We start from the raw sequence: 20,079 nt of genomic DNA, 5'->3' as shown, positions 1-20,079 counted from the left end.
ACCCCATTTCAGGGCTGCCAAAGTCTGATGGATTTTTGTTTTGACTCATAAATTCTAGCTTCACTATTGCATGTTTCCCATAAATTTGCAGAGGTCTTTGTCCTCCAGTTACCAGATTGGACCAGGTTGGATGAAACAAGGAGGATGGAGGGCCAGACTGTACTGAAGTGTGCTTTGGAGGTACTTTTAGAAGAAGAGCTAGGTTGTATGAGGTGCCATAAAAAGAAGTGGAACAGAGAGCCTATTCCCCAAGCATCCCAGTCTCAGGGTATGACAATATGCTCCAGGAAGATAAAAAGATTAAAATGGCAGGACAAAGCCACAATGAGGAGAGACTGCTTCACAGGAGTATGCAGTCATGATGGACTGAAACCCTAAAGCATACCTGAAGGGCTAACAGCATTTCTGTACCACTAGCTTTTCTGATGATAAGGTCCTTCGAAATCAGTAGGTTTCAGCACAGCACTCTGTGCGCTTGCAGGCACGCGCGGGCTGCTTCTCGGGGATCCTCAGCAGGCAACTGAGGATGCGTCTATGTGAGTGTTTTCTGGTGATCAAGTGTCCTCTTTTGAGGTGAGTCTTCTGGTTGCCTCCATCACTGTGCTTTGGTTCAGCCTGGCCAGAGCACACACGTGGTTTTGGATGGCCTGTCCCGGGAGGTGCTCTGCAAGTGCACAGCTGGCACGCTTCACCTACGGACGGGTTCAGGCCACAGGACCAGGCTGCGGCTAGCCAGAAATAACACCCTTCAAATGCATGCGGTGTGGCTGTGGGGTCCTGCATACCCACTGTTTCACTCAACAGCTCGCCTTTACTGCGCTGCACTGCTCGCTGATGCACGTGCTGCCCAAGGAAACTGGAGTGTGGTCAGTAAGCTTGAAATCGCTACGTAGCGGTCTCCACCTGCCAGGGAAAAAATTAGAAAAAGCTGAAAGCCGCTATTCTGGGTCTGTTCTAGAAGATTTTCCATAAACAAATGGTACATTGTTTTAACACTAGTGCTCATCTCAGAAAATTGCATAATTCACTGCTTGAACGTGTGTCTGCATTGCTGGCTCCCTGCCCTTCCCAGGTGCGTTTGTGGATGTGTGAAAGCTGAACCAGTCCCACGGTGTGGAGCACCTTCTGAACTGTAACAGCTGAGTATTTAACAGCTGCATATCGGGGTATCAGCTTCTTTTTGGATGTGCATTGGCTCCTCCATGGAGTGCGTTTGTATAAATGTGGATTTATGGATTTGTTTAAGCACTGCACAATCCTTGTGTTGAGTAAAGGTGACTTAAGGAGTAGAGCCTCCTTCCTGGCAGCAGCTTGCAGGCATGAGTTTTAAGTGCGGTTATTAATTTTCAGGAATTAGAGCCTGAAAAAAGTCAGTGTGGCACAGCTCCGTGATGTTCCTATTTTTAATTGGATTTTGAAGCTCATAATTAATTTGTTAAAAAGGAGGAGATCCTGGCCCTGTAGAAGTGAGTGGGAGTTTTGCCATTGCCTTCAGCAGAGGAGGATTTTACCATCTATCCTTTTATTCTCGCTAATCCTCTACAACAACAGAAGAGCAGCCTGGCACGTGGAAAGGATCCTTCCCATTTCTTCTCCCTGCCATTGCCCATAGTGAGGTAGGAGGACCCTCCCCCGCTTCTCCATTTCCATGCTTCCTACATACGTACACCTCGGCAAGATACGCTTTCATTTCATCTTCGGGTAAGGTGAAAGCAGCCGTTAAAGGAGCAGTTTGTTCTTAGTCTTCACGTGCAGAGATATGGAGGTCTCTCTCCTCCTGCCCTTTTATGTTTTTGAGTAGCTGCAGGAGGGCGGCAAATCTAACCTCTTTGAGGTCTCTGGGTCAAGGAGCCATCTGACATGGCTTTAAAGGTCACCGTGCGCCTTTGCATTTATCTTGTGCCACGCAGAGCACTGTATGCCAGCCTGCTGTCTGGAGCACAAAGAGGTACTGTCTGACATTTTGTGGATCGGGGCTTGGGTTACAGAGGAAAAGCATCTGAAAACAAAACTCAGCTCAGGGCTGTGCAAGGCCAGACCAGGAACACTTGAGAGAGGAGCCCCTGCAGCAAGTAACAGAGATATGTGGCATCCCGTGGGTTTACCAGTAATCATGCTTGTCATTTCTGTCTCTCGTAACCTATATATAGCACTGTACATTTTCAAAGCTCTTGACAAATGTTAACAAGCCAAACTCGGCTTCAGTCCTAATAGCGCTTGTTTCACAGAAAGCCTAGGATGTTTTTCCTTCACCCTTCGTCTCTGTAGGCGACTGTATCCTTCAGGCTGGCTGTACCTGCCAGATTTGGCTGAGCAGTTGTCTTCTGCATTTGCTTTGCAGCATGTGTAGCAAACATACGCTGCAGGGCGGTTTGTCTGCCTTGCTGTCTCCACTCTAAGGTAGGCACTAGAGAGCGTCAGAGAACCGAGGAAGCTGAATTATCATCAAGGCTTGTTTACTGACAGCTTTTAAAAATAATGCATGAGCTGTTCAGGCAAAACCGGTGCACCACCATAGACATGACCACGGCTGGGGAAATCCCTTTTCCCTGAGAAGGGGAGAGCAGATGCAGTATGCTGGGTAGGATGTCAAGGGCTGGGGGTGGAGAACGCTGCAACTGCAGCTCTAGTGTCTGGGGTCAGCACTGATGACAGTGTTTGAATTACAGTTGAGTAACCAGCCCAGAAACAAGACACCAGCACTTGGCTCACTAACAAGAAGTTTCTTGCCTTTTTTTTTTTCCTGTTAAAAGAAAAAAAGAACAAAAGGCAAGTCTGCAGAGATGACCAGGCAGGCAGAATCTAAGTGGGGTGGTATTATTGTTGGCTGAGTCCATTGTCCTGTTGGGCATTTTCCCATGGCAGACTGTGGCACACAACAGAGACATCCAGGCTGGCCTTTCTGCATTCAGGGACTGAGGGACAAACGGATATTTTGGTGAAGTCTTGCTGGCTGCTGCCCCCTCTTCATTGCTTCACCCCAATGAATCCTTTAATTGAGCTATTGAGCCAAAGAAACTTCTCAGAGGCCAGTAAAATGGCTCAACTCTAGTTAAGATCTCAGCCCACTCTGCTGTTCTCCCTGGGGCGGATGACCACTGTGCAACAGAGCTGCCTGTGCCATAAGAAGTCTGCAGAAACTCACTCACCAGAGAACAACTCTTTTTTTCATGTATTTTGATGCAATTCTTCTTGCCCTCTTCACTTTTCTTGCTCTTTTGGCCTCTCCAGTTTGTCACCTTGAAATACAGAGGTCTCCCATAATCAGATCTCACTCCTTTACTTGCTGAATAAACATGCTAAACATAGAAACCTGCGTCTCTGCGCTTAGAAATTTGTCTGCTGTGGCCAAGTGATTGTTTCACGTGACTGCAACTTCAGTTTGGTCAGTGGCAGGATTTTTAAGATCACTTTCTTAGCAATTTTAAGAATAAATAAGTAATTACTAATCCCTTCTCTGTTTATAATTCCCAGCTGAGAAGCTTGGTAGTGCAAGTGATTTCTTGTCTGTGTTTTATCCCAACTCCCTCCCCTTCAAATGCATCCATACGGTGCTGACTGCGTGGGGAATAGTGACATGGAGTTTATATAGGAGGAGATGCACTGGAGCATTTGTTCTGGGGGAAGATGATAAATTTGCATGCACACGAATACATGTGCACTGCATAAGAAAAGGGGAGAGGCATGAGACCTTGGAATTCTCCATCAGAAGGTGTTAATGACTCCACGGATGTTACACCGTGGGAGACTTTGATCTGCAGAGACTGGTTTGTGTTAGAAGATGGGTAAACGTGAACACAGCAGACCAGAATCTCTCCTGTCTTATCACTGCACCGTTTCACTGCCTTCAATGGTATGGTTAATATTTCGGGACAGAATAACAGCTGATAAAGGTGTAGTGCAAAAAGTCTGAAGGACCAGATGATTTAAAGAAGAAAACATTTCTCCTGTCACACTCACTGTCCTGACACATAATTTCTTGAACTAAGGAACAGTTTTTGTTGTCAGAAGCGACTAAAGAAGGTGCAGTCCTGGGGGGGGCAGTGGGCATGAAAGCTTGAGGGGAACAGATGTGACTCCGGCCACACGAGGGTTAAATGGCAGCTGGGCTAAAGTATGCGATGCAGTGGTGGTGGTCACTCTGGAGTGGTGCACACCTGCAGCGTGTTCAAGTGTTAGCACAGCCACTCACAGGTACCACAGTAATTTATCTGGCAAGGACAGAGTGAGCTGAAAAGCTGACTGAAAATCAGGCTCCAGCCACACAGCAGGACAGGCATTTGGGGACGTTCTGAGGGCTTCTTTGAAGAGTAATTGACTGGTTTTGTTAGAAATGGGAAATAAGGTTGTGCAAGAATTTTAGCGGTGGTAAAATCTGGGCTGGATCCATCCTCAGTACAATGCATCATAAGCCCTAAGTTGTTTCCATCCTACACTGGCCATGAATTGTGTGATGGGCTAACCTGCCCGAGCGGGACAGAGGTGAGGTGGGAGGACACAGGGCTTGCAAGGTGAGTGCTCAGTAATCCTGCTGCCACGCTGACTGTTCTCTCCTCCCCTCTGCAGGTGAGAAGCCTTACAAGTGCTCGTGGGAAGGGTGCGAGTGGCGTTTTGCACGGAGCGACGAGCTCACAAGGCATTACAGAAAGCACACGGGTGCAAAGCCCTTTAAATGCAACCATTGTGACAGGTAATGCAGCCTCCTAACACGGTGTTCAAGCAACATGTGGACTTTGTGAGTGGCATGGAGCCTCCAGCTTCCCGAGACAAGAGACCTGGCTCCTGGCAGAGGGGCCCCTTCTGGCCTCCTGTCCCACTGCCTTGATCCCCGAGCCAGGGAGGGACCCTCCACTCTGCCCCTGTCCCCTTTGCCTCAATGGCCAGGTGGGCTGGCAGAGGGGGAATACTTCCTAAATAGCCTAAGCTGTTTCCATCCTGCAGCACAGAGAGAGTTGTGGGACCAGGTGTAGGTCTGACTGAAACCTGCCGGTGTCTGTTGTGGGCACAGGATTTGGTCCACAGGGCAGCTGTTCTTAATACTCTCGAAGCAGAGAAGTCCAGAGGGCCCTAGACCACTTCAGTGCTGGACCTCTCAATAAAGCATCTCCACAGCTTTCCATCTCCTGGTTGTATGAGCCTGGTGCCCTGACAAAGGCCGAGCTCCCTCTATCCGCTCCGCTTCAAGGGCTACCCCAAGCACCACTGCTGGCTGCCTGCATTTCGGCAGAGCGGTTAGCAGAAGCTGATGGGCCCCGCAAATACGTGGGTGTACGACTGCGGGGGTGGGGAGCGTGTGTGGCTGTTGTTCCCCAAATCTATAGGAAATGTCTAGGAGAAAAGCACTTAATTTCTGTATGATCATTGTCTTCTCTTACCACTGAGTCCAGGGCTCCATGCTTTGCCAGATGAAACGGGAGAGTCAATGAAAGACAGCAAAGGGCTTCATTTTCAAAAGCACAGGAGTGTTTTAGGCACATCGACAATTCAAGTTCATGGGGTTGTTTTGAGTAGGGTCAGTGATCTCTGCACATTCCTGCTAATTAGCGAATCTTTTCCTACAGTCTTAAATCTCACCCTTGACATTATTTGATGTGGGAAATACTCTGCACCTTCATTCTGTGTGGGCCCAGTTTTAAAAGCCTGACAGGTGCCCAGAGCCAGGGTTCTTGAAGAGCCTGACATGCAGCAGTCCTCCTCTGGGCACTCAGAAATGAGGGGCCAGTTTTGCCTGGCGAGCTGAGCCCCCAGCAGCTCCCAGTGAGAGCCATGGTTGCTGCCGCTCACTGCCAATTCCTTTTTGCAGTCCTCACCACTTCAGCTGCTTGAATGAATGATGAGCTCATCTGAAAAATCTGGTCATCCTTGCTTGGTGCTGAGCATTTTTGAAACCTGGGTTCTTTGAATTTAGAAACAAAACCAAGAGAAAACCCTCCTCCCCATCCCCGATCCCAACTGATAAAAAGTTAGGGTGGAGCAAAAGCAATTACCCCTGTAATGACTCTTGACAGCACTGACAGGATCGAACAATGAGCACTTCTCCCCCTCGCACCCCCCCGAGCTGGAGATTGGCAGTGCCCTGGGTGAAACCTGGATCCAGTATTGAGTAATCAAATAACGTGCTTGCATCTGAACATGTTATCCAGCTAATCCTATTTATATATATTTTTAAAAGAGGCTTAAGAAAATTACCCATCTTTTTAATGCAGCACTAAGGTTCTCTGCTCTGATAAGGAAACATTTTGTAATACAATAAAGGCTCTAGGAAGCCTCTGGGTACACCAGACCAGCAGAGAACATGCGTGGAGAGAGGATGTGTGGGACATAAACAAGGGACCCCATCCTTTTATGGGAAGGAAATTCGATCATTTTCACATCCTGCCTTTCCAAGAGCTTCATCTCCTTGAGTGCTCTTCTCCCCTTGTCTCCCCTCTTCCTGTCCCCCTTCCCCCACGGAGGGCTTCCTCTTGGATTATCTTTTGTTTGCTCAGAATGAGGGACAGGATGAGCCAAATAGGGACCTCTGGAGTTCTGCTTTTGTATAAGCACCGCTGTGAAGGAGAACAGTTATGTTGCCTGTTGTCGTGGCTTAACCCCACACAGCAGCTAAGCCCCACCCAGCCGCTCGCTCACTCCCCCCCGGTAGGATGGGGAGAGAATCAGAAGAGTAAAAGCGAGAAAACCCGTGGGTTGAGGTAAAGGCAGTTTAACAGGTAAAGCAAAAGCTGCGCACGCAAGCAAAGCAAAACAAAATTCATTCACTCCTTCCCATCGGCGGGCAGGTGTTCAACCATCTCCAGGACAGCAGGGCTCCATCACGCGTAACGGTTACTTGGGAAGACAAACGCCATCACTCCGAACGTCCCCCCCCTTCCTCCTTCTTCCCCCAGCTTTATATGCTGAGCATGACGTGATATGGTATGGAATGTCCCTTTGGTCAGTTGGGGTCAGCTGTCCCGGCTGTGTCCCCTCCCAGCTTCTTGTGCACCCCCCAGCCTGCTCGCTGGTGGGGTGGGGTGAGGAGCAGACAAGGCCTTGACTCTGTGTCAGCACTGCTCAGCAGGAACGAAAACATCCCTCTGTTATCAACACTGTTTCCAGCACAAATCCAAAACATAGCCCCATCCTAGCTACTGTGAAGAAAATTAACTCTACCCCAGCCAAAACTAGCACACCTGTTTTAAATGTAAAGCATTGCCTTTCTTCTTTCCTCTGAAGAACAAACTAACCATCCTGGCCCCACAAACACACGCACATACACACACACATACACACAAAGCCCCAAGGTTTCTGTGTCAGAACAGACAATATTTTTAGCAGAGATCTAAAGAAATACAATCAATATTTTCAACTCCTCAGTCTCTTTCAGCCCTTTGTTAAGTATTCATTCTTCTCCCTCTACATATTATCCCTTCCTACCTAGGTTTTTTCTTTGGCAGCCAACTCAGTCACTGCAGTCAAGAGATATATTCCTGCAATCATCTAATGTGTTTTCTGTGCTTCAGCTGAATCTGTAGATGAAGGAAAAATATTTATTAATAAGTTAAGAGTGCTGGGGATTGTGCACTGTTAAACTCCATGCACATACCATCTGTGCGTGGTGGGAGGAGACAGATTGGTCTTTACTCTCCCAGTCAGTTGTTGCAAGCTTGTAGAGTGTGCCTGTTCTTCTTTTGGCCCACTCTGCCATACCACTATTTTTCTTTTCTCATTCACAGATCTCTCTACTATCACCTATTGCAGATGTCACTTCAAGCAAGCACTGAAACATGTGCCTAAATCTGTCCTTAGCTATTTAGGCAGACTTTTAATGTTAAAGACGCTCTTTCCTGAGCCAGGGTTCCCAGCTGGAGAACAGTTTCTCTGTATTTGAACTGCTACCCTTTATTGCACCCACCATTATTGACAGGAGTTGTAGTCACTCCCTCAGACATCCTGGCTTGCTAAACTTAACGGAGCCTTTTGGAGCTACTTTTAACAACACTGATGTAGCACAAAACATATGCCTGTTGTTGTTGAGAGGTGAAGGCCATACCTTGGCAATCAGAGCATGAAAGAGGTGATTCAAATAGCAAAGAAGGGGAATGTTGTGCACACAGTCTGGCTGCAATTCCCTTCCCAGGCTGTTTTCAGATGCGTTTGTGTCTCTGACCTTCTGGCTGACATCAAAGGGGTATTAATGTCCTCTGTGTACAGGTCAATTTTAAAACAAAAGAGATAAAAAGATATGATTCTCCTCTCCTGCTGTCCCAGCCCTATCCCAACACCCCCAGATCACATTGTTAGTTATAGCTGGCAAACTACCACTGGTTTGAGTAGCACCATATGTACTGCAAATGGTGTGTGGTTTGGTGGCAGCAGGGGAGAAAGGGGAATCAGCTAAAGTGGTGCGGAAAGCAGTGAACAAGTCCTTAGTGCCTTCCAGACACCAGGGATATGCTGGTTATTAGCATTCCCCAGGGATTATGCTCTTCAGAAACACAGGCTAGGGCTATGTTCCTCACACAGTGCAAGCCCTCAGCACCCCAAGAGGAAGAGGATGACAGGGTAGTGGCACTCGCTTGTTCTGCATAAATATGTGTTTAGGAGATAGCAGCTTAGTGCCAGACTATTGGGGTATATATTCCTCTCTGTGTGTGTGCGTGCACACGCGTGGTTTCCTTTTTGACGGCAAACTAAGAGCACACTTAGCTGGAATAAACACATCCCACAGTGGAGAATCCACAGCTGGTAAGAAAGATGGCTGAGGAATATATTCTCTTCTCATCATAGTTACCTTCCCTCTTTCTCCTGTAGAGGCTTCAGTGCTGAGCAGTACTGTGTTGCTAAGGAGATAGAGCAAAAAGAGAAAGGAAGGAATCATGTTTGGGAACAGGGAATTTATATGTCACGCACCACTGTATGACTTTCTGAATTAGGGTATCTTATTCTAGCATGAACTGTCCTTTCTAGGAAGAGCTGGACTGGGGAAGGGATGATGGGGAAGATTGTGACGGGCCGACGTACAGTGTGCAGAGCTGGTCTGGAACTGGAAGAGGTGTAGAGCCAGAGGTGTGGAGGAAGGTCTTGTCTCACGGGCAGGACTAGAGACCAGCAAGCTGCTGTTTCTTAATTTGTGAAGAAAGGAATTTCCCTTGGCAGCTTATCTGTGGAGCCTCTTCCACTGTTGCCTCTAGTTCCAGAAGGGAAAAAAAAGTGTCCGCTGATCAATAGCTTTTTTTGACAGTGTGATTTAGCTGCAAAATTTTGTAGGGACTGTTTTACTGTCGAAAATAAATGTCTGCATCCACCAGCCTTACCAAGAGATAGAACTAACCAAATTAGTCAGCAGGAGAATGTGAAGAATTAGTATTGTACCATTTTATTAGCTATAAATTAGCAAATATGGTAGCATTTTATTAGCTATAAAAATATTCAAGGGCTGAAAAATATACGAGATGCTAATACTGTGGTTATTGATGTGAAACAATGTATTGAATCCATATTTTAACAGATCTTGCTGTGCTGTGACTCAGCATACATTTTCCTGGGTTGCATCCATAATAGAGACAATCGGAGAGGAAAAGCTGCGCTTGGGTGGTGGTCTTATGACTAGTCCTAGGCTGAAGTGCCAGCTGGTGCATGTCTTTTTGGCAGCCACTCAAGCTGTTGTTTTGTTTTGGCAGCCCTTGTAGCCAGAGCATGCTGCTTTCTCAGTTTAGACTGACGAGAGAGATGTTGGTCCAAGGGTGTATTTTGGCACCGTAGGGCTAGAAAATTCTAGCTGTGCTGAGCCTGCTGTGTTGAAAGCCAAGTGTCCATTGTCAGATTCGCGTCTGTCTCGCTGTGCTTCATGTAGGAGCTTGGAGGAATGCAGCCTCCATCCTATTTTGAAGTCTTTCTTCTTAATTTTTGCCACTCTGAAGGTATTAACCACCTTGTAAGCCACTACAAATCAATAGAGAACAGCTGACTTGAGCAGAGCTATGCTCATCCACAGAAGACGAGTATCTAGCTTTTCTTGTGAAAGTTGCCTTCTTATGAAGTTTCTTTGTCTTAAAAATGCACCTCTCAATCACCCATCTCTGCATGTAGGTGGAGGTGGACTGCTCGTGCAGGGAAATACTGCCAGCGGGACAGAAAAGATCCCCTAACTATTTAAAATCTCTTCATTTTTATAGTTCTCTTTCTCATTCTTTCTCTGCGTAGGGTGTTTATCCTCTGGGTGTTTGCCTTTAGATTGAGTGTTCTTTTCTTTATCTTTGGTTTTTGGCTTTTTTTACTGAATAGTTCAATTCATTCTTTTACCTTCTTTCTGAAAAATACGAAATACTCAACGACTGTGTTTTTTGGAAATACATTCAATGCCCATGTATGAGCTATCCAGATTCTCACAATAAGCCATTTGGGTATTCTTCAGACCAGTATCGGTGGCTCTTTTATACTCTAAATCTGTGGGGCAGTGAAAAGACATTCCAGGCAAGTCAGTTCTGGAATTAGCTTTTCATGGTGCCCTCGGAGCCTACAAAAACAGTTTACTCAAAAGCCACAGATATGTGGGGGTTTGTGTGATATTTATAATAGATGGTTCTTGCTATTAGTAAAAATAAATAAGCCAGTGTCTTATGGCTTAGGGCGGAAAGAAGGCAAGCCAAGATTTGCAGGGAATTTGGAAACCTCCCGTTTTTTAGTGCTCAACTTGAAGTATAGAAATATAATTTCTGAGAGTGGCTTGAGTCCTTCCACTCTGACAGTCAGGCTCCCCTTTAGGGCTTTGGGGTAGGCAGCCAGAACCACTGCCCGCTTGTCCTGCGGTTTGCCCTCTGGTGCCATACATATCTTTAATGACACTGTGATGGTGGGTGTGAAATGGGTTGGTGCTTTCAATCCCCATTTCTAATGGGTATGAAGTCGAAAAAATAGTCTTGCTTACTGGCAGTCTTGATAAAATGAGGTATATATTGAATGACAGGGAAGAAAAGCACTTGTCCTGAGAACTTATTCCCCTGATCACTCTGACAATATCTTGGTGGTGTGAAGTGCCTGAATTTGGGCTGCTGTTCCTGCTGCTGTGAGTGCCCTGAAGCATGTCTACTATAAGGCAGCTGATCTAGAATAGTAATTCCTGATTAACTCTTTGTGGGGTTGCTTTTCTCCTGGAGTAAGTGTGTTTTATTCTGAGTATCTTAACCCACTTCCCAAGTGGATTAAGTCATTTCAGAAGAAGGCAGTCATAAGCCTTTAGAGAGGGAGTTAATCAAGAATAGATGCTTCATTTCAAATTCATGCCCTACCTTATTCTCAATTAACTGCATGTTTAGACCAGCCCTAAAACTCAACTAGTTCTCTAGGGTCACCGCTCTAAGTCCGTCTCATCAGCATCCATCTACACATTCAGAATGTCAAAACATTATGTTTTCTTATGAGATGGAGAAAAATGGCTTTGTGGATAAAGAACAGAAGTTGAAAGCTGAAGTCCTGGCATGTTTTTTCTGGTTTTACCACACTTCTTGTGTGATTTACAATTTTCTTGCCTTCTCTGTCTCTCAATTTTCTGTCTTACAAAATAGGGATAATACCTTATCGTCTCTCAACATCCTTCAGGGAGATAGTGTTCATCAACATCCACATATTACCACCCAGATTCCCAGCAGAGAGAAAGGGAGAGATACGTAGCCTGGTGGATTGTCAGCCTCCAAACTCTGAACCAGCTTTCCTTCCAGTTTGGAGTTAGAAGTGAGAATTCAGCTTTCAAAACTGGCATAGTACTTTGGTGCTTGTTGCAGGTACTGGGCACTTGAGAAAGCTGGTGGTTTTTTAATCTGGTGTTGCTGAGTACTTGAGCAAAACTGACTTATTTTATTTGTTTTTTTTTATATGCACACACACACTTATACTAAATATTTTATTTTATACTACAGGTACATAAATGAGCATTCTTCCCACTCAGGGAAAGAAGGGGGAGGGAGAGGAACAGAGAAAGGAGAAGAGTAGTCTATTTAGCTGCCGAAGAGCCAGGATAGTTGGCCATCTGTGGTCACAGAGGTCAATCACACAGGGTTTGGTGGTGATGCATGGATAATCTAAGGAATGTCTCTAAACCTGGATATGTATTTCCTCCTGTACATAAGGAGGAAGGAGCAGGAACCCTGTTTTCTCAAATCCTGTATTTATTTCATTTCCCACTTGCTTTATTTTGCAGGTGTTTTTCCAGGTCTGATCACCTTGCCCTCCACATGAAGAGACACATCTAAATATCAGTCACCTTGGCATGGATGTCATCTGAGCTAAAGGTTGTGAGATGGAAGTGGAACTCAAGTTACAACGCGCTGCCTTGCAGGAGCAGAGAACTTGATCACGTGTAATCCTCTGTACAGAGACCACACACTCACACTGTCATGCACCCAATTATACTTCAATACGTACATCGGTTCTTTATGCCTTGCCCCAGCTGGATGGGAGAAGACGCAGGCGAGGAAATGATGTAGAGGAGAAGTCAATGAGAAGGAACAATTGCTTACAGTACTTCGTCCCTCTTGGATTTGTTTCCTGTTTTTTCCAGTGGAAATCAAAGAAAATGGAGGAGGCTTCCCTGCAGGTGGACGGCAGTAGGAGGGGCTTATTTAACTTGCTTCTCAGTGCAACTCAATAGGAGAATATGTCGTCTTGAAGTTGCATATTTGTAGCACTAACTTTCTTTTTAAATAGATGGGGGGAAAACAATGACCTAGAAAACCAAATCCCAGTTTGGTAGCCAAAATTAACCTCTTGGTTCATTTGTCCTTTGTCTGAGAATTCCTAATGTTCAGTGCGTCAGACTTCTCACAGACACTTTGACCTGTCTTGGTTTTGGTTCTTCTTCCTAGAACTGAGCTATTGAGATCCTTTTAAGTCAATACCAGTGGCCTTAATGGCAGTAGACTGTGGAGTGACACTTGTGACACAAATATCCTCTTTTTGGCCTGAGTTTATGTCGACTTCGCGGAGGACTATATTTTTGTTGGTTGTTTTTGTTTTAATTTTTGTTTTGGCTATTGCACAACATATGCACTAGGGACTCTGGAAGCTGCTGCCATGATGGCTAAGTGGCCAAAGGGTAAACCCCTGAGAAACAGCACCTAATATCTCTGTAGGCCTCACCTTATTGCCATAGCTAGGATGACTTCTTTATTTGTTGAACAAAAAACTTTAAAAGCTTATTTGGAAGCTTAAACATTTTTTTCTCTTTTCTCCACGAACAAGTGATCTTCAGAACTCCTTGTCTTCACCTGGATATCGGTCTGGGACTGGCCACATAGGCATGACTACAGGATTCCTTCCACATCATGTGAGCATGTTAGCCACAACCCACAGTGACTTAGTGATGAATTATGTTGCTTTTTCTTGCTGTTCTTCTATTAACCGATTTAAAACATTAGACTTTTGTTTGTGTAAAGAACACCTGCAGACGTTTTAATTTAAAGCTAATGTTTGTTGAGCATCTTACACACAAAAAAAAGCCAAGCCAAAAATCCTACTTCAGTCTCTGAGTGGGAAATCGAGAACCTCTTCCAAGTACAATGGCTTCATTCAGCATTAGCCTTTTAAAGAAATTATCAAAGTCCTCCTTTTCCATTCATCAAGTTGATGCTGTAACCCACTCCTATATGAAAAAGTGTAACAGTGTGAACGGTGAAGGAAGGGTTGGATTTTACATACAGCAGTGAGGCTTTTCCAAATGATTGGTCTAAAGTATTACTAACCTAGAGGTCCATTTTGGCCTACTCTGTGAACCGTCAAGGAGAAGTGGAGGTCTCATGCTCACCCTTCAGTCCTATTGATAATTTGATTTTGTTGGCTCCAAGTGGATTAAAGTCTTCATTACAAAAGAAAAACAAAAAATGTATTTACCATAACTTGCATTTGAAACTATTTGGCACTGACCCTGACTCCAAAGACTGCGTTTAGGACCATAAAAATGGCCTATGCAAGCAGGCAGGTGGTCATTAGGTTGTATATTTTGTATATTCTGGGACCATCCCTACAAGATGTGTCTAGAAATGAAACAAAATGGCGCGTGGTCCACAAATGGTTGCTGCTCTTTTATACTGTATTAGCCAACTGCCCTTCTTCGACTGTTTTGACTCATTGACTGTTAAATATTTCCCTTAATTTATGTTTTGGGAGGTAAAACTGTACTCTTAGGGGAAAAAAGAACAAACAAGAAACTGAATAGATGTTTAAGAGCTGTCACCGGGATCCTTGGCACTTGAATTCTCAGCATTTTGCAACCTTTGGTTCCAGTGAGAGATTGAATTTACTCGAAAGATGCTGTTTTTCCTCACAGTTTTCACAAAACACTGTGACTGTCAACTGAACACTTTGGGGACAAGGGGGAAATACGATGTCTGGCCCATATGGCATGAAATATGGACCAAAATCTAACCATCTTTTAGGGACAATGATGTAACATTCGTGGTAAGAGCATGAGAGCGAGCAAGAGAGAGAGTGAAAGAAAGAAAAGAAAGAAAGACAGAGAGAGAGAGAGAGAAGGAAAATTGAGTTTATTCCAAAGATTTAAAACTAACCATACTCTATATGTGTATATATATATGCTTACATATATATGTATACATTTAAAAATTGCGGAGCACTGCTTGCTGACAATCTCATATTTCTCTACTTCTGTATTTGCATACTTTTTATGGCCATTCCACCCAGCTGTTCCACTGGGACTGAGGGCCCTAGAATCCAATTTGTGTTGGAATATATAGAGCATCCTGCCAGATGTCTAATGGGAACTGAAACCTCAGCTGTGTGAAACTGTAGAGCATCCAGTCAGTGCATTAGATTAAAAAAAGGGTAAGAGAATCCTAGAATTTCATTACTGTAGTGTCCTAAAGTGTGTGCTCTCAAACCCACCACTATGATATTCATTGGCTGTGAACCTGCATAAATATCCTCCTTTGACCTCTGAACACACCTGCCTTTAGACATGCTATCAGTAGTCTACAAACCTTAATTATTAAGTGACAGTTTAAGTACCAGACTCTATTTAAAATGGAAAAAATCAAGCAAGACTGTTTATTTACTTCCAGTTGTCATTTATGGTCTTGTTGACTTCTTATTTAAATATGGCAGAACAAGGGCCCCATGGAAAAAAACATGCTGAAATGTCTGATTATTATTATCTAGAGGCAGGCCTACATCTAAATCATGGATCCAAATAGCCTAAAAAACATAAAGAAAAGAGGGATAAGAAACATAACCAGATTTCAGATTTCTCAGGCTCTCTCTGTAGCAGGTCTTGAACTCTGAAGCCAAATTTTGGGCTTTGGAACCATCTTTCCTGTTTGTAAAGGGAGATATTTTTCACCTGTATACATAGTGTACTCAGTCAATCTCTGGACTTCAGTTTTTGGGTGCTCATATGCAAGTGTCTTAGTCATTACTAAAATTTTGAACCATAGCTGGTATTTTGTAGAAGGAGTCTCCATTTTGGAAAGGCATAATTAGTGACACATTCCAGGATTTGTTTTTTACAATGAAAAGTTTTGTTTCTTTGCAGATATTTTAAGCTGTGCGTTTCAAACTTGTGTAATCTGTTACAGCTAGATCCTTTGTAGGCCTGTGTCTCCTTGCTAAAGTTGTACAGCTGTCCTCTATTTGTAAACTATGAGTAGAAACAGACTAATGAGGAAAGGCTAATCCTCTCTGTAGGGCTTCTTGGAAGCAAACACGTAAATAGATGATTTGGTAACAGTTGAGGACTGAGTTATCCAGCTGTAGAAAGGAGAAGCTTAACCTTGTTTCCTTCATGCTAGATTTATGCCTGTTTGCAAAAGAGAAGCCATTATAAGAAAGTCAGATTGTGGTTTCCAAGGCCATGGAACTATAGGATGAGAACAAGTCGAGACACTCGTCTCACAAAATAGTGTACATAGAAGAAGCAGTTAAAGCAAATATGAGTTTTTGTGAATAGCTAAATCATATTTTGGAGGAGAGCAGTCAGTCATAGAATCATGCAGGTGGGAAGGGGCCTCCAGAGGCTGTTTTGGCCAACTTCCAACTAGAGCTGGTTGCTCAGGGCCATATCCAGCTGAGTTTTAAATATCCCCAAGGATGGAAATTTTACAACCCCTCTGTGCAAGCTGGTCCAATATTTGACCACCTTATGGTCAAATAAAGAAATTAAAAAATCCATGTGTCAAGTAGAATTTTCCATGTTCCAACTTGTTTGCATTGCCTCTTCCACTATGCACCTCCAAGAAGAGTCTGGCTTCTTCTCTACACCCTCTGTTAGGTGTTTGTAGACAGCAATAAGATCTACCCTTACCCTTCTCTTCCTAAGGTTGAACCATGTCTCTCAGCTTCTCTTCATCCATCATGTGTTCCAGAACCTGATCTCCATGGTGGCTCTCTGCTAGACTCGCTCCAATAATTTTCTTGTAATGAGGAGACCAAACCCAGACAGAATATTCCAGATCAAGATGTACTTCACATGTTACGGTGTTGATATAATTTATTTATTCTGGATTTTTCCATTATCTAATTGAGACAAGCTATGCTCTATTTTGATTCTATTTTTGAAAACTGACTTAGGAAAAAACATTTAGGAAGCACCAGTATAAAGATTTTTCTAATCAGATTTGCTGAATCTATATATAAAAATATGCTTATAGAAATATGCTTTCTATACTGCCAGCTTGAGGCCTGTTTTTCCAACATAATCATTGCTGTTTTACCTTAAACTAAAAAAAACGTTTTGTTTCACTCATACTATATCAAATATGAAGAAACATGAGACTGTATTTTAGTCACTTTTTAGACCAAAACAACACTTCAGTGCATCTTTATTCTGTTTGTTTTTCCCCTTAGGAGATAAAGAGCAACCTAAAGTATCACATGTATTTTATAAAGATTGGTCTAACAGAAAAGGGGATTCCAGAGTCCAGAGTATTTTTCACTATCCCAGAGTTGTTCTTTTCCAATAGCCAGTACTCAGTCTAGAAAATTGTATTATCTGGATAAATTGGCAAATGAAGAAAAGGATGGACAGACTGAAATCCTAGATTCTTTCAATGTCTTGGTCAAGACCCTGAGCAGTCTGATCTGACTAAACTGTTTTTTAAACAGAGGGTTGAATTAGGTGACCTCCAGAGGTACCTTCCAACATTAATTTTTCTGTATTTCTATGATTCATTTCAGAGCTCCCACTGATTAAATGTGTACTGGTTCTAGTTCCTCCCAGTCTTGTGCTGGCGGACAGACTGTAGGTCAGGTCTGTAGGGTTTCTCTCAAACTCTGATAGTTTCATCCTTGTTAAACTTTGTAAGGCTTATTCATGAGAGAGACTTAGAGAGGAGGAAATCTTAAAAAAAACATAAACCCTTAGCAAACCAGTTTTAAGCAATAGCATACCATGAGATGTGTCACAGCTGCAGGGACCAACCAGATATAATGGAAACAAGTTTGCTAGTCTGGAAGACCCATGTGATGTCTCAAAAATTATTTCCAGGACCTGAAATCTAAGCCAACATATATTTCTACAAAGGTGAACATTAAATTTTTTTTTTTTCATTCATTCTTATTTTCCTCAGACTTTTTGGAATTGGGTTTACTGTTTTGTAAGGCTAGCACATTTTCACTTAATACATGGAAAGCACTGAGCAAACACAGACGAGGAAGAAGAACCTCAATGCAAGAGGAGCCCCCAGGTCCTTGCTTTTGGAACTGTTTTAACTTGAGGCATAAAAAGACAACTAATCATGAGGGTGTATGGCTAAAATGGAGTTGATCAATATGATAGTTGCAGTGATTGAGTGTATCTTATCTGGGACCTTTCTGATATCTACAGAGTCAGGCTTTCTCCCTCATTTTTACCAGGCCCTGGACAATTTAGGCTTTTTAGCTGTCTCTAACACAAAGGTTGTTCCTCCTGTTTAACGTAGTTTGTTTATCTGTGTACAAAAGAGGTCATAACTGGTGCTTTTGACAAAACTGATGAAAATCCAACTTGCTTAAGTGTTTCCTTTTCTCTGCCTGTTCCCTTAATGTGTGTCAAAATCTTCAAATTTAAAAAATAAAAAAGAGGAAAAATTTGTAAATAATTTAATGTTACTAGTCCAGCACCCAGTGGATCAAGGGCTTTTATTCTTGATTTCATTCAGGACTTGGCACATTCTGTCATTCCATCCAGTAAGACTGTTCTTAGGCTTTCATATCCTGGATGATGCCTCTAACGCAACACTCTTTTAAAGTACTTTTTGCTGATTTCAGATAGAGTTGCACTTGCGAAGATCCCCACATACCAAGAACAAAAACAATGCTTGACAATAACTCTATTTAACTCTGTCTTGAAAAACGAAAGTTATTTCCTCCCAAGGTATTACAACTACTCATTGACAAGTCTTGCCTGTCTTTCATTAGCATTAAATCTACACCTTCTTGAATGATCATTTCCAGATCAAGCTTGGATATTCTTCTTCCTTTTGTCACATTTATGTCTCTTTTTATTAATAGTTTAAGGATGACTACTGCAGTCTTTCTCCTCCACAGCTCTATGCTGTCTTCAGTGGCAAGATTTAGCGTTGTAAGAACTGTTGGATCTGGCCCACCAGGTACTAAGATCTGTCTTGTAAAGCTGAGACTTTCCTCCTCCCTTAGAGGAAGAAGTCCAAGACATACTTGTGCTATATAAGTTATATATATAATGATGTATATATAAATTATATACATAAAAATGTGGAGATGGGGGGGTAGGCTGCCTTTATCACCTCAAGAATGGGTTTCCCTACCTGAAAACTTTCAAATGCAGGTGTCATTTTTCAAACAGGGTTTTATAGTTTTCCTTAATGCTTGTTAATGGCATTTTTGGTGTAATAATTAAAGTTGGAACTCTTAGTGATTTTCAGAATGAAAGCTTTGATGATTTTTTTTTAAGTGCTTTGGTCCTAACTTCTATATACTGCCAGAAAACAGGTTCTCCACCCTGTCTCTGTGTGGGTGTGGATGTACAACAGTATACCATATATACCTACACAGAAGAGGAAACTGAGCTACTGACTTACAGTTTGTAGTAGCCAACCGTGCCTATTGCTTTGATTTAGGGAGGGCACTTGCTGTTGCCACTGCATTTTAGGAATCATGTCAGCTTCTGTAGGAAAGTTTTCAACAATGCTGGGAAATACATGTTGCTGTGTACTGTGAATGAGTAGGCTGCGAATTTGGGGATTGGGAGGGGAGGTGGGAAGGGAGGGGGATGAGGGCTTAGCATGTACACACTAAAAGTGAACTAGAATGGACAGAAAGGTGACAATTTTAGCCTTTATTGTTGGGCTCTTGGGGAAATTAAAAGCTAACACGCAGTCCCTGATGGCTGAAGGACTGATCTTTACTTTATATTTTGCAACATGTATTTTACCCGTTGCTCTGTATTTTAAACCCCAGGCCCGTCAGATTCTGGAAGTAGATCAGAACACTGATTTAAACACTACTTTGTTACCAAGGCCATGTCTCTACCAGGGAAGTTGCCCTATGTTAAAATATCAGTCTAGTTAAAATCACGTAGCTGCACCTATTACTTGATTGCCTGGATTGAGTTTGCATTGGCAACCTATGCAGTTAAGCAAAAGTGTAAGAAATGCTTCAACCAATTAAGATACCTCTACAGGAAGGTTCTTGCACCAATTTGAGTACCTGGGTTTGAAATCACTGCTTATAAACCATGACAGCTTTTCTCTTAGAAACAAGGCCTTAGTTTAGCATGTCTACTCATCTAGTTGAAAAAATAATAATGCAGGCTGAGATTTTTTTTTCTTGCTTTGCAAAGTGGCCTGTTTTCTTTCTTGTCCTTTGAAACCTTTCTTGCTCTCTACTACACATTAGATTTTTGTTTGGGGGATTTTTTTTTCTAGCAACAACAACAAAAAGTATGAATGCTCCCTATTTAAAAAAAAAAAAACAAACAACATTGCTTGAAGGACTTTCATTTTGCACTATAATTTTTCTTTTACCAGATGTGTCTGACAAGTGCATTTTGGAGATGCCCTCGGTCACGTTCTCTCAGGCCTACTCTGGTATTTCTAATATATCACAGAAGTACCCAATCTTGTAGCCCTCAGT

General features: G+C 43.1%; 1 protein-coding gene across 2 annotated transcripts in view; it reads left to right on the top strand.

The window, feature by feature from the left end:
• KLF7 (KLF transcription factor 7) overlaps positions 1-18,439 on the top strand; it is a 63,698-nt gene extending 45,259 nt beyond the window's left edge. For both annotated transcript variants that reach the window (XM_075153449.1, XM_075153451.1), the window contains exons 3-4: positions 4,567-4,690; positions 12,179-18,439. In XM_075153449.1, the coding sequence (XP_075009550.1) occupies positions 4,567-4,690; positions 12,179-12,230 (176 nt within the window). In that variant the 3' untranslated portion in view covers positions 12,231-18,439. The remainder of the gene's footprint in view (positions 1-4,566; positions 4,691-12,178) is intronic.
• Positions 18,440-20,079: the final 1,640 nt, after the last annotated feature.

The sequence above is a fragment of the Calonectris borealis genome, chromosome 6, assembly GCF_964195595.1.
Source record: "Calonectris borealis chromosome 6, bCalBor7.hap1.2, whole genome shotgun sequence".
NCBI lineage: Eukaryota > Metazoa > Chordata > Aves > Procellariiformes > Procellariidae > Calonectris > Calonectris borealis.
The sequence above is the reverse complement of the archived record's forward strand: the minus strand, read 5'-3'. Positions and strand labels throughout refer to the sequence as shown.